Source organism: Gambusia affinis, linkage group LG06, assembly GCF_019740435.1.
Source record: "Gambusia affinis linkage group LG06, SWU_Gaff_1.0, whole genome shotgun sequence".
Lineage (NCBI taxonomy): Eukaryota > Metazoa > Chordata > Actinopteri > Cyprinodontiformes > Poeciliidae > Gambusia > Gambusia affinis.
Window position 1 is genome coordinate 20755030 of NC_057873.1, and position 12346 is coordinate 20767375.

A 12346-nucleotide genomic window follows, 5' to 3' on the forward strand; every position below is an offset into this window, starting at 1 on the left:
TACTGTCAGAGGTTATGATTCAGTATGTGGATCCAAATGCACAACTGAGAAAAAAAATATTGTCACAAGAAGCAATAAGGTGAATTAATTTTGATTGTCAGCCTTTTTATAACAACTGCAGGTGACATAGTTACTTGATTGCTGGAAAATGGCCCCATGTACCTGGAAAATACATAATACCTCCTTTAAACAAGTAAAGTTGTTAGAAGAAACATTTCAATAAAATCTTTTGACCGTCAACATGTCGTAGCTCTGAAAATCTCCAGATGAAGGTGCCCAGGAGGCTTCTTGATGAGATGTCCCAACCTCATCAGATGAATTTTTTCATTGGGAAAGATGAAATGATCTCTACGTTCTTCCTCTGGATGACTATTCTCCTCAGCTGAAGCTAAGCTTAGCCACCCAGAAAAAGTTATTTTTAGCCACTTGCATCTGAGATATTTTTCTTTCAGTCATGATCCATAGCCATAGGTGAGGTTTGGGACGATAGAGGTTTTCACCATGACAGATCAGAGGACCGCCTGCATTACTGCAGACAAGCCCCAAGCTGTTTTTCCACGTAGAACCATTTTCAAAATAAAATCTGGCAACACTGTCAACCAAACTTAAGTTGCCATTGGATGTAGTCTCAACATTAAATATGGTGAGATTACTTTACAAAGCGTCACAGCAAACATTCAGGTAACTTTCAAATGTACATATTTGATCAACAAAATTGATTAAATATTTTTCTTCTCATAGCACTGGTAAAAATATAGTATTGTAGTACAGTGAGGAGAAAGGTGATGATACTGCTTCTCACACATATTCTTATACACACTGATAAAATAGTTTTTAATAGCAGTACAGTAATGCAAATACAGTTTTTTAGAAATATAGTTAAAGGTGCAGGCTTACAACTGAGTAATCAGAAAGAATACAATTAAATGATCTTTTTTCCCCCCTAAAAAACATATTTATAAAATTATTTCACTAATACTATGACAACGTGTTGCAGTGCCACTCTTGTGCAGTTGTTTTTTTTTTGTTTTCTACTTTCAGAAAATAGAAAATGTTTTGGGTCCTGATATCCACGCACAGACATCTGGAAGAGTACACTTAGTGCAGTTTACCTCTGAAGGACTCTTTGGTTGGATTCCCCTCCAAAGAGAGCTTGTCAATCTTTTCCTTTCAGGTAAGCCCTGGTTAGAAGTTTACATACACTAGTCATCAGCATAAATGTCATAATTAGTCTTAGGCATTTTGTGATATATTTCAACAACTAATTTTCCAGGCTGGTTTGATGGAATAACATGCAACGTAAGTGAATTTGTAAAAAGAGTATGCATAATTTATTGCTGATATTCCTTTATCCAGTAATGGTCAACATTATACTTACAGATTCAAATACATAAATAGACCATCTCCAATATTTGTAATGTGGAATTTCAAATAATACTTTCTTGCAAATTCCCTAAAAAGAAAGGATTCTTCTATTTCACTCTAAATTTAATTCTCAGTGGGAATCTATGTACAAATTGTAAGTATAAATTAAGATTTATTTGTTGATATAATTTAGCTCCTCTCAAATTCTGTTTTTGTAAACATTGAAGTTATTGATCTGCTTGAATATTTCTCAAAAAAAAACAAGATCAGTTCAAAGTTTGTCATATTCATGAAGTGTTTCCTTTTTAGAACCAATTGATATTGATATAAATACAAGAGCAAGAAAGAGGAGAGATACTGAAGATGAAGAGAATAAGGCCGATGCCCTTCCTCGGATCCCGAATCCTATCGCCTGCCTTTCCTTGGGTGACATGCTCGTTTTTCATCTTACCATCAACCACACTGGTATATTGTATTTTATTTACTTTAACAATCATTTGTCATAATGGTGAGATTAAATATGTTTATTTTAGCTATACCAATGATATTTTAACTTTATTTAAATCTTTAGATCGCCCTCTAAGCCACTTCCCAGTGTACCAGAAGGACCACCTGTTTAACAGTAACCCAAGCTGGGACTTTGGAGCCTTCAGACATCTGCAGATCCTCATGAAGCAAACAAAATTCAACTCTTCTATGTAGAGTCGAGTCCACACAGTTTCTAACGCTTTCAAATGACATTTTGCAAACAGTGGTTTTTAAAAAAATCTTTTCTCCTCCCTCTCAGGTTTGCCCATGTTTTTTCAGAAGCAGGAAAGTACGTGTTTGTGGACAGTGTTGTCCCCGAGTGGAGTATTGTTGTGGTGGTCAGTAGGGAGGGGACAGAATGTGACACCAGGGCTGCCGCGTTTCAACCCATGACTCCAACACACCTGGTCAAATATGGGATTGTAAAAAATCACCGCCTCAACCTTCTGCCTGACTGGGGACTCATTGTTGGCAAGCTGTTTTAATTTATTTTTAATGATTGACTTCATTGAGTAAGTGGTACGGGATTATTAAGCACTGGCTGTGTGCAGGGATCCTGAGTCTGCTGTTGGTCCTAGTTGTAGTCCTGACCACAACTGTGCTGGTTCTGCGACCCAGCAAAGCGAAACTGGTTCCCCACTGGAAGATAAGACCAAAGTGGCGCAGCCTTGGAGAGCCTTTTTGCCCAGCTGAGTGTGTTTGCAGTAGAGAAAGGTGTGTTTGGATTACAGATACGCCCGAGTACTACTCAGGCAGCTTTTTCACACTACTTTTTAAAAACTGCTTTTAAACTACATTATGGATATGTTTATTGTCATTGCACAAAGACACAACAGTGGACCTGGCAACAAAATTTGTTGCTTGGCTACCAGAGTACAGAGAAAAAAAAAAAAACAGAAATAATTGACAATTTACACTCAGAGACACATTTATGCACATATTTACATACAAATGTTTTGGCTTAAGGTAAAGAAACAAGGCTGAAGCAAAAGCCTTTTGTTATAACATGTTGCAAATTAAAACAGTTTTATAACATTATAAAAAAATAATTACTGCTTACTTTTATATAACACAAATTTTCTTATTGCAGCTGTTTTATTTTCTTTTTATTCACACGAGATATTTATTCTACTGCATCAATAATATATTGTACCATGTTAAGAAATAATTCTTAACATGGTGCTATGTTAATAATCCCACACAGTCAGTTTTCTGTTTACTTAAAATTGGACACTCATGTCTATTAGCATTTTGTTTTTCCCTCTTACTAACTAATACCAAATACAGAATTAATTCTTTTTAATTATAATGTTCTGTACAATCCCTGCTCATTGTGTATTAACCACCATTCAGTTTGTGTTTCTTTTTGTTGTTGGTTCCAGATTATGGATAAGGCCAACATTCTTCACTTATAAGCCTCTGGTTATACTATTAAGATAATATGTAAATTAAAATGGAGGTTAGAAACCTCTGGGAATTGAGTCATTTTATCAGGTAGAGTGAGATAGAGGGATTTTAACCCTGTGGTGTCCAAAATCAGTCCTGAAGGGCCGTTATCCTGCATGTTTTAGTTCCTTTTCTGGTACAACACACATTAATTAAATGATGGTTTATAAGCAGGGTTCTGCACCATTACCTGCAGAGGAACTAGCTGCCCCATTTGAATCAGCCGTGTTGAAACAGAGACATGTGTAAAACTGCCAGGACACGCGACCTTAAGGACACCTGTGATCTAGGATTTTTTTCTTGCCAAGAAACACAATTATGTCTGTGCCTCTCTGGCTGATTATGTTGTGATAACTGCCTCTGAATGGGCTGAATCTTCTTAGTGTAAGCAAGCTTATCACAGTGTCACTAGCATATTAATGAGCTTGCAACATGCTCTGTGCATGCATAAAATAGAAATTGATTACCGGTAACAGGTTTAAAGTAGACTGATCTGTTTAGCATTTCTATGCACAATGTTTTTCAGTACATTTCATACAAGAGTGGTTATGGTAATTACATACTAAAAGATAAACTTGTACACAGTTGTTACTTAGCACTATTGTTTTTCAAGCATTTTTCTGCTGATAGCCCAAGAAATTAAACTCAGAAAATAAGACACTTATAGTTAGCTACAGACTTTCCTTCCTTACTTCCTTCCTACCTTCCTTTCTTCTGACTTTACTCCATATATTCTGGAAAATAAAATCAGCTTCTCAATGAGCTTATAAGAAGAACCATTTTAATCCCACTATTGATTAAGTTCGAGATTTTGTTACTAGCTTTAAAAAAAAATTCAGACAAAAAAACTTCTGCATCTAACAAAACTGGTATTGGCCGGTGAAGCTTTAAAGATTGTGATCGGATAGAGAACTGCAATTGGTGCGCCTGTAGTCAGATACTCCTTTATCAAAACATCTTGTGAAAACATGTGAGATTTAGAGATTTTCAGAAATCTTTCCTTCATTCATGTGTTTTAGTATAACTGTCCAGAGTCAAGGCGGCGTTCTTGCCAGTCGAGGTGTAGGTGAGGGAGCAGAAGCTGAGGAATCTGCAGTCATAAAGGGAGGTAAGCTCTGTTTGTACTGAAACCTTTTTCATACAAAACTATTATTTCCTTAATCTTTCTTTAAAGCTACAGTAAGTAAGCTTAATAAAAACTTGTTTGTACATATTTGCTAAAACTGCCACAATGTCATAACAGTGTAGTATGAGATGGATGCTTACTAGCTTGCATGTTCACACCAGACTCCACTGTGGGGAAAGAGCTGTAATGATGCAGAGAACAAGGGGGAGGGTGAGAGCGCCACATACAGCGTGATTGGTTCGTTAAAACCCTACTCCTGGCTCTGATTGGCTGTTTCTCACCAGGAGCCGGTGTATTTCTGCAGATGGCAGTAGGACATCAGGGAGGAGACAGAGGAGCTTGATTTTCTTCCCCCACAGATCATCTGTCTCATATTACACTGTCAGAACAAAGTGATAGTTTTACTTATTATGAAAAAGAAGATTTTAATTAAAAAGTTACCTATTGCACTCTTGAGGATTAAAATATCTTTTAAGAAAATATTTTAGTCTTTAAGGCAAGGGTCTGGGGAGGATTATCAAACAAAAAGAAAAATTAGTTATTTTGATTAATTTCTATTTCAATTAAGGGTCGTTGGAAACACTTCACTAACTTTTTATTCTAACTTTTCCTTTAGTGTTTGTTCCCTGCATGTGTAATCATTTGCTATTATGCTCTGCTGACTGATAATGGTGCTGACCCTAATGTTACTCAGTGCGTATTGCATTATTCATTCAGCTTCATAGGATGGTTATAATGAGATCATCATCCATGATAGCGCCTAGTTAGCAGCCTATTCTGAATTAGATAGATAATAAAGAAAATAATGGCTAATGTTAGACTGTAATGACTTGTGCTTATATCATTTATATAAGGAGAGAGCGAGAGAGAGAGCCCAGTGAATCGACATGTGGTCAAATTAAGCAACGTTTTTACTTCAAGATACAGCCGATACAGCACGAAGATCATTTCACAATTACTTATGATTAATTCTCTCATTTAGGAAATGTGTCAGGTTGCCTGGATCTGGAGGAGTTTAATGTGAAGACTCTTTATGACAAACTAGAGGACCAGAACCTCCACATCGCCGCCCAGCTGGCCAGACATCGCAAAGACATGCAGGAATTTTATAGGAGTATATGCCAGCAGGCTGAATCACTCAAGGTTTAGTGGCTTATTTTTGTTTTTAGCAAATAGGTGGCCTTGCACTCAAAATATATTGGCGGAATGAAGAAAATTTTACATTTTGTTTCAGGATGTGTTTGAAAATATGGATAGTAAAAAACTGAGTCTCCTTAAAGAGATTCTAGTCCATAATGTGAGGAAGGATGTGTTATCACACACTCACATCGGAGAGGGAGACAACCAAGGTGAGAATAAATGCACGTATTAAATAATTAGTTAAGCTACATAAATCAAAAAAATATAACTCTTTTTAAAAACACAATGTAATGTTATGGTCAAAGAAAGATAAATTATGTACTTAGCTATTCATAAAATAAATGGACCCATTAATAACAAAATAGAAGCTGCAACTAGAAATTATAGTTATTATTCCCATTATGTCAGTCTTCTGAGGAAGCTTCTGGAAAATCTATGTTGAAATAATAAGGAAAAAAAATAAATGAAATCTTGTTAAATTATTAGTGTTTTGTAATTTCATTCAATATTGGGTGAAGGGATGGACGAACAGATGGACAGATTGTTTGCTGATGTCTCTTACTGCAGTTCTGGGTGCTGCTCTGAAAACATGGGCAGTCTCTCTGTATAAAATATGAAGAACACTTCAGTGCAGTTTTGAGGTTACTGGAAGCTTCACCGCAGCACATCACAGCATTCGACCATCTGTTGTGTGTAATCACTGCAGTCCCTTCTGCCTTACTCTAATTGCTCAGTTAACAGTCTGTGCCTGTGTCTGAGGTCTGGAAACCTGAAGATCAAAAAACATATTAGTCTGTTTGCTAAATTCAATAGAAAATAAAAAGAACTAAACATATGTATGCTCTGTGATATTCAAAATGCTGCTCATATTGAGTCTATTTTTTAGACTCAGTTGGCAACATTATGCCAGGTCTGTGTGTGTACCAGTGGTTCTGGTCAGTGGATAGTAATATCAAAAAAAATTGAGAACTTCCACATTTTTTTTTAGTACATTTCAACTCAACAACTAAATGCTTACAACTTGGACAGTTTGGTGTAAATTCAAACTTAAGCACACTTAACTTAATAATACTAATAATCTAAGTTGTTTTATCAGCCCACCCATAGTTTATTCTAACTATAGGTGTATTTAAAACTATGATCATAAATGTATGTGGTGCGTCGGCATCATCATGATCAAGCAGCCGGCCTACTGATGTTTTTACAGAGAATATTAATAAAATGCTGAGCTTAACACGTCAAATTTTCAAATCTTTAGGATAAATCATGAATAATAAATTGAATAAAATGCTCTTATTAGTAAAGTAATGAATGCTTGTCCAAAATTGGGAGGAGCTTATTATAATTAGACAACTCTAGTAAAAACAAATGCTGCAGCAAAGCAGAGTAAAAATTAATCAAAATTGTCCTCATCACTGGTTTCTAAAAAATACAATCCAGCCTTCTCCTCTAGTCTTTCATTACATACAAAACAAGTTTAATTGTTTCTCTGATTACCTTGATGATCATAATTATATTATATTATATTATATATTGGATATGGACAGATGGAGAGAGGATCCAGTATATGTAAAAAAAATCACTATTTTTCCTTTATCAAATATTCACAGAGAGGATTGATTTCATGTGATTGAAATAACATAAAATCAACATAACATTGCATTGTAAAAATGACAACAGTAGTTTTTATGAGATTGCTTTTCATTTGTTGCTTTAATGCTAATAATCTTTTAGATGTTATTCTTCAGCACCAGTGCATTCATTTAGCCATATTTTTGTTTGCAATGTTTATAAGTTCATTCAGATTTTTGTCTAGGTTAAGGTTCTGTTGTTCAAATTGAGAATATGATTTTTTTTTTAACACTGCTGTAAAAAACAATCTCCCTTTGCATTTAAACTATTTTTAAATGTTAGTAATTTTATTTTGTATGTTCTGTATATTTTCATGAAAGCAGACTTTTCCACCAGCCAAGCTGTGTCTTTACTGGGAGCTGTTCTTAGATCAGTCGAAGCTATTATATGCAAGCTAACAGCAGAAGCTTGGCAGACCCAGGATCTGTGTGGTCTTCCATATTGTCACGGTTCAAGAGACCCCGATGCTCAGGTTGGATATATGCAACCTGGTAACACCAATATATGTTTTACACAGGTAATATAGAAACATTTGCCAATTGCTTCAAACATATGTTGAGAATGTAAAAACTGTATCCCCTTTTTGTTTGCTTCTACCCAGTGCTCATCGATGTCTATGAATAAAGGAGAAGCTGTTTCTCACGAGACAGGTCAGAAACAAGTCTTTAAAAAATTGAGTTTTCTTTTCTCTGTTAAATAAAGCAGGATAAAATAGTACTTGCGCTAAGATGCCGTTTCTCTGTTCTCCAGACTGCGCACAGACAGCTGCTCCTTGTTTCAGTGAAGACAATCTATCCAAATTGGTCACCGTATCTCCTTTGTTCAAAACTCTGCAGGAGATTCAGGAGTCTTTACAACAGCTTACCACAGATGAGTCACAGCAGCATTCCCATAAAGGTGGAAAAACACAACCGTCTTTTCACAATGAACTACATACAGTGTCTTGCAAAAGCAAAAAAACTTCACATTCTTATCAGTTAGTACTTTTATTTAATCAACCAATGCAAAATAGTGCATTGGTTGATTAAATAGAAAGAAAATGGCAGAGTTTCAACTTTGTAGGACCACTTTCTGTATTTATAGATGCAAATCTTTAAGGTTACATGTTCTCTTGCTTTGCAAATCTACCGAATGAATCTTGTCCCCATTATTACTTCCAAAATAGGTAAAAATCAGGAAGAATGTCTTGGAAATTAATGTAAACATCAACTCTAGCACATGAATATCCTTAAGTCTAAACCATTTCATTGTACTTGTATTTTGGGAGCCGATTTTGGACTTAAGACTTTTCCTTCCCCTAACAAGTTTTCTTTCAAAGCTGCCCTGCATTTAGCTCCATCTATCTTTCCCCAACTCCAAACAGTTTCTATATTCCTGTTGTTGAAAAGCATCACCACAACAAGAAGATACCATTACTCCACTTCAGAATGGGGATGATTTGTGCAATCAGAATTAAGTTTTTGTCCACAGACTATGTTTTACACATTGGCTTATGAAAATTGACAAAACAGGACTTCACATGGCTTTTTTAAAAACATCACTTTCTTTTTGCCTCTTCCTTAAACCTGAGATTTTCACAATAAAAGTTGTCCTGTTGACAAATTCTTCCATCTGAGTTACCATGACTCTCCTGTTGGCTTTTCTGACAGTATCACTAAAGTTCACCACAAAGTTCTCCCTGACACCACTAGTCTTTGTGATAGTGTTTATTCACTAATGTTCCCCACCAAACCTCTGAGACCCTCACAGAATATGTTTTCATGTTATACTTTCACTGAGATGAAATTATATAGGACCCTGTTTGCTATATGTTCCTTCTGGGGAGATGACAACTCTGGAGGTCGTTCATCCTTGGGCAAGGCAGTTCATCCACCTTGCCTGCTGCTGGTGGTCAGAGCGCTCAGTGGTGCTGATTGTATGGCAGCCTTGCTCCTGTTGGTCTGCCTACAGGAGCCAGGTTTTAAAACACTATGCAAGTACAGGCCATTTACTATTCTGAAGGCCGTTGGTGGTTGTTTCAGGGAAGAGTTGAATTACAAATGAATGCCAATTAGATTATTTGGAATGAAGTTTTTAAAAATAAGAAACCCACAAGTCATTTTCCTTCCATGTGAAAATGATGTACTACTTTTACTGAACCTGATGAAATGTATTTACTGCAAGTTTGTGGCTGGCATGTAACAAAAGATGGGTAACGTATCATAAATTCCGATGCATCAACTCCTGATTCACCATTTCTCTGTTTTAGCAGAAACGGGGACTTCAGTCCAAGAGAACCACAACGAACGTCTAATTCCAACTGCACTGGACAGCCTGTCTCCACAGCATTCGGCTGTTTACCTTTTTGGTTGTCACGTGGTGCAGTGGCTTGCAGATTCCCCCATGTTTCCCTCTGTGCTTCTTTTGCTGGCAAAGTCGGTTCCCTTTTGCTCATCTTCCTCTAATGAGAATCCCCTGGCGTATTTCACTGGGGACTTCTATTTTGATCCAACCAATCAAATCATTTATCTGTCGGAGGCAAAGCTTCAGCATGTGGGACACTTTATTGCTGTCATTCTGCTGTCCATGGCCCACATAGCAGTAGGTAATAAAAAAAGTAAAAAAGAATCCTGAATGTCATGCATAACATTATAGGCTGGGCAATCATCTTTGAGCAGTAAGTAAGTAATCTTTTTCGGCAGCAAAAAGATTAATTTGTGTTGTTGTTGGTTTTTTTTTATCCAGGATCCAAACCCCAGAGGTTTCTGCAAGCTTTGCATGAAGCCATTTCAGTTGTAAGCCTTCAGCTGTTCAACCTTTCTTTCAAATGGAGCCCAGCAGAAGTGTGTGAGAGCAATCTGAAGCTCACTCATCATCCTCACACAGTTCGAAATGTAGGCTGATAACTTTTTATTGCTTCTTTTTTCAGCCTAATTTTGATGCATTAGGTGGGCGGCATGGGGAATTAGTGGAGCAATTTCTCAATATCAGAGCTCCCTCTGAAGCACGCTTCACTGAGCCCCTATTAGCCAGAAGGTTGGTGGGAAAAAACAAAAAATTACAGCAGAGAATGTTGGATGCATTTATTATAAGTAACTTTTCTCATCTTCTTCTACTTTAGACTTGAGAAATATAAGTATTTTAAACTGGAAGATCTTATCTGCAACCTCAAACAAAGATCAACTCCAAATACAGGTATGGCAGCTTTTAATGTTCAAGTTCAAGTTATTTTGTAGGCTTATTGTTTTCTTTACACTTTAGAAAAAACAAGTGCAATATGAGGCACGCAAAGAACTCGCAAAAGACTTTGAAAGTAGAACATTTACAATTTTCAAACATTTGTCTCTCTACATTCTATCATATCTGCCATAATAATTATACATATTAAGGCTATTAACAGTTCAGTCAAATTCAGAATAGGGATTATAGTTTAAAAATCCACAACACAGACCATCTGCGGTCTGCATTTTTTTATCCATCGCTGTAATAAGAAAAGGTAAACCTAATCATAGACTTTGTAAAGCTCAGCAAATAGAGCATGAGCTTAATAGAGCATGAGCTTAACAGAGCATGAGCTTAACAGAGCAGAAAAAAAAACTACAAAACTTTTGCTGAGTTGCTCTCAAATGGCTCCATTCAAATAAAGATGAGCACACAACTAGTGTGACAATAAACATCCCCCTGATGCTAGCTCTGAGAAATTAGCTCTGCCTCTTTAGGTTTGTGTGTCTAAAACTAATTAATGAATTTAGTGGTACGAAATATGAAATATGTCTTAAGTCATTAAGATGACACTACTTATAAAGTAAATAACATTATTGATTATTTCATAAAACTGCATTTTTATACCTGATTAATCCTTCAGAGCTCTGCACTCATTAGTAATGTCAACTAGTAATGAATAGTAATTCATTAGTAATTACTACTAACTAGTAATGACTAATCCATGCCAGAGAGAACCTAGGCATGCGTGCTCATTCAAAAGCTAGCTCTGCACAATAAAGCCTGTATTCAAACCCATGACTTTATGGGAACACACCAACGCTGCCGTTACCAACTGTGTGTAAATGATGTGTTTCTTGTGCATTTGCTAAGTATAAAGAAACCAAAATGTAGAGAGAGGAAATTTTAACAGTGGAAATCAGTGAGGGTTTTTTATAATTACAACACTATGAATAAGCAATGCTTTGTTACTTTAAATAAAAGCAATAAAATTGTGTCATGAATTTCAGTTTTTCATTTTTCCATTTGTCTTCAGCAGTCTCTACAAAAAAAAAAAAAAAAAAAAAAAAAAAAGAAACACACCATCCTTAAGTCTACTTGGAAAAACTACACTTTGAATGGTCAATAGAAACTTTCTCTTCTGGTGAGATCTTCAGAACATAATCTATTTTGGGTCCAGATAGTGAAACAATTAAGTCCCATTAATCTGCTGGAATAATGCATCTCATAGATAAATGGATGAATCCATTTGTCGTATCAGACTCTCTTTTTCTAATATCTCCACTTCCACAAGCTATAAATATCATTAAACAATTGTGGGGTCTGGAGAGAAAGTCAATTATTGCCTCCCTAATGAGTTTAGAGAGCTTTTGTTTATGAGAAATGATCCAATATCCCAGTACCAGTGAGTGCTGAAGGAGTGCACACAGGGGCTATTGTGTTAGAAAAGCAACTACATTTACTCAGTTTATTAATTGCTTACGTCATTATTTTCTCTTTTTTTAAATATAATTTTAAATGTATGGTTTAATTTCCTCAGGTTTGCCACCAAATGGGACACCGGTGCAGGTAATGAAGCTACATGGCATAAATGGTTAGAAGAAAATAAGCTAAGATAATTTCCTTTATGCCTTGCATAACATGATCCTTTTTCCCCAGATGTCAAGTGTAGAGGAAGAAATTGACCGCATGAGTGAATCTTTCCTGCAGCTAAGCATGCAGATGCAGAGGAGATCTCAAATAAGCACAATGTTAAAGGAGGGAGAGAACTGTGCTGCAGAAAAAGCGGTAATTAGAATGATTGGTTACATATTTAAAATCCTAAAAATATATATGATTTGTACATTATTGTTTAAATTGAATGATGCATAAGTAATTTATTTCTCTCTTATTTCCTGTGTGTTTGTT

At 35.9% G+C, this 12346-nt stretch overlaps 1 protein-coding gene across 1 annotated transcript in view; it reads left to right on the forward strand.

Moving 5' to 3' along the window:
• si:ch211-286b4.4 overlaps positions 1–12346 on the forward strand; it is a 65569-nt gene that overhangs the window by 49744 nt on the left and 3479 nt on the right. Inside the window, exons 81-97 of the mRNA XM_044120598.1 lie at positions 1042–1174; positions 1675–1830; positions 1937–2063; positions 2153–2364; positions 2445–2607; positions 4359–4447; positions 5448–5608; positions 5700–5814; positions 7561–7754; positions 7839–7887; positions 7988–8134; positions 9486–9821; positions 9962–10059; positions 10146–10252; positions 10338–10411; positions 11979–12007; positions 12098–12226. Of these exons, the coding sequence (XP_043976533.1) occupies positions 1042–1174; positions 1675–1830; positions 1937–2063; positions 2153–2364; positions 2445–2607; positions 4359–4447; positions 5448–5608; positions 5700–5814; positions 7561–7754; positions 7839–7887; positions 7988–8134; positions 9486–9821; positions 9962–10059; positions 10146–10252; positions 10338–10411; positions 11979–12007; positions 12098–12226 (2319 nt within the window). The remainder of the gene's footprint in view (positions 1–1041; positions 1175–1674; positions 1831–1936; positions 2064–2152; positions 2365–2444; positions 2608–4358; positions 4448–5447; positions 5609–5699; positions 5815–7560; positions 7755–7838; positions 7888–7987; positions 8135–9485; positions 9822–9961; positions 10060–10145; positions 10253–10337; positions 10412–11978; positions 12008–12097; positions 12227–12346) is intronic.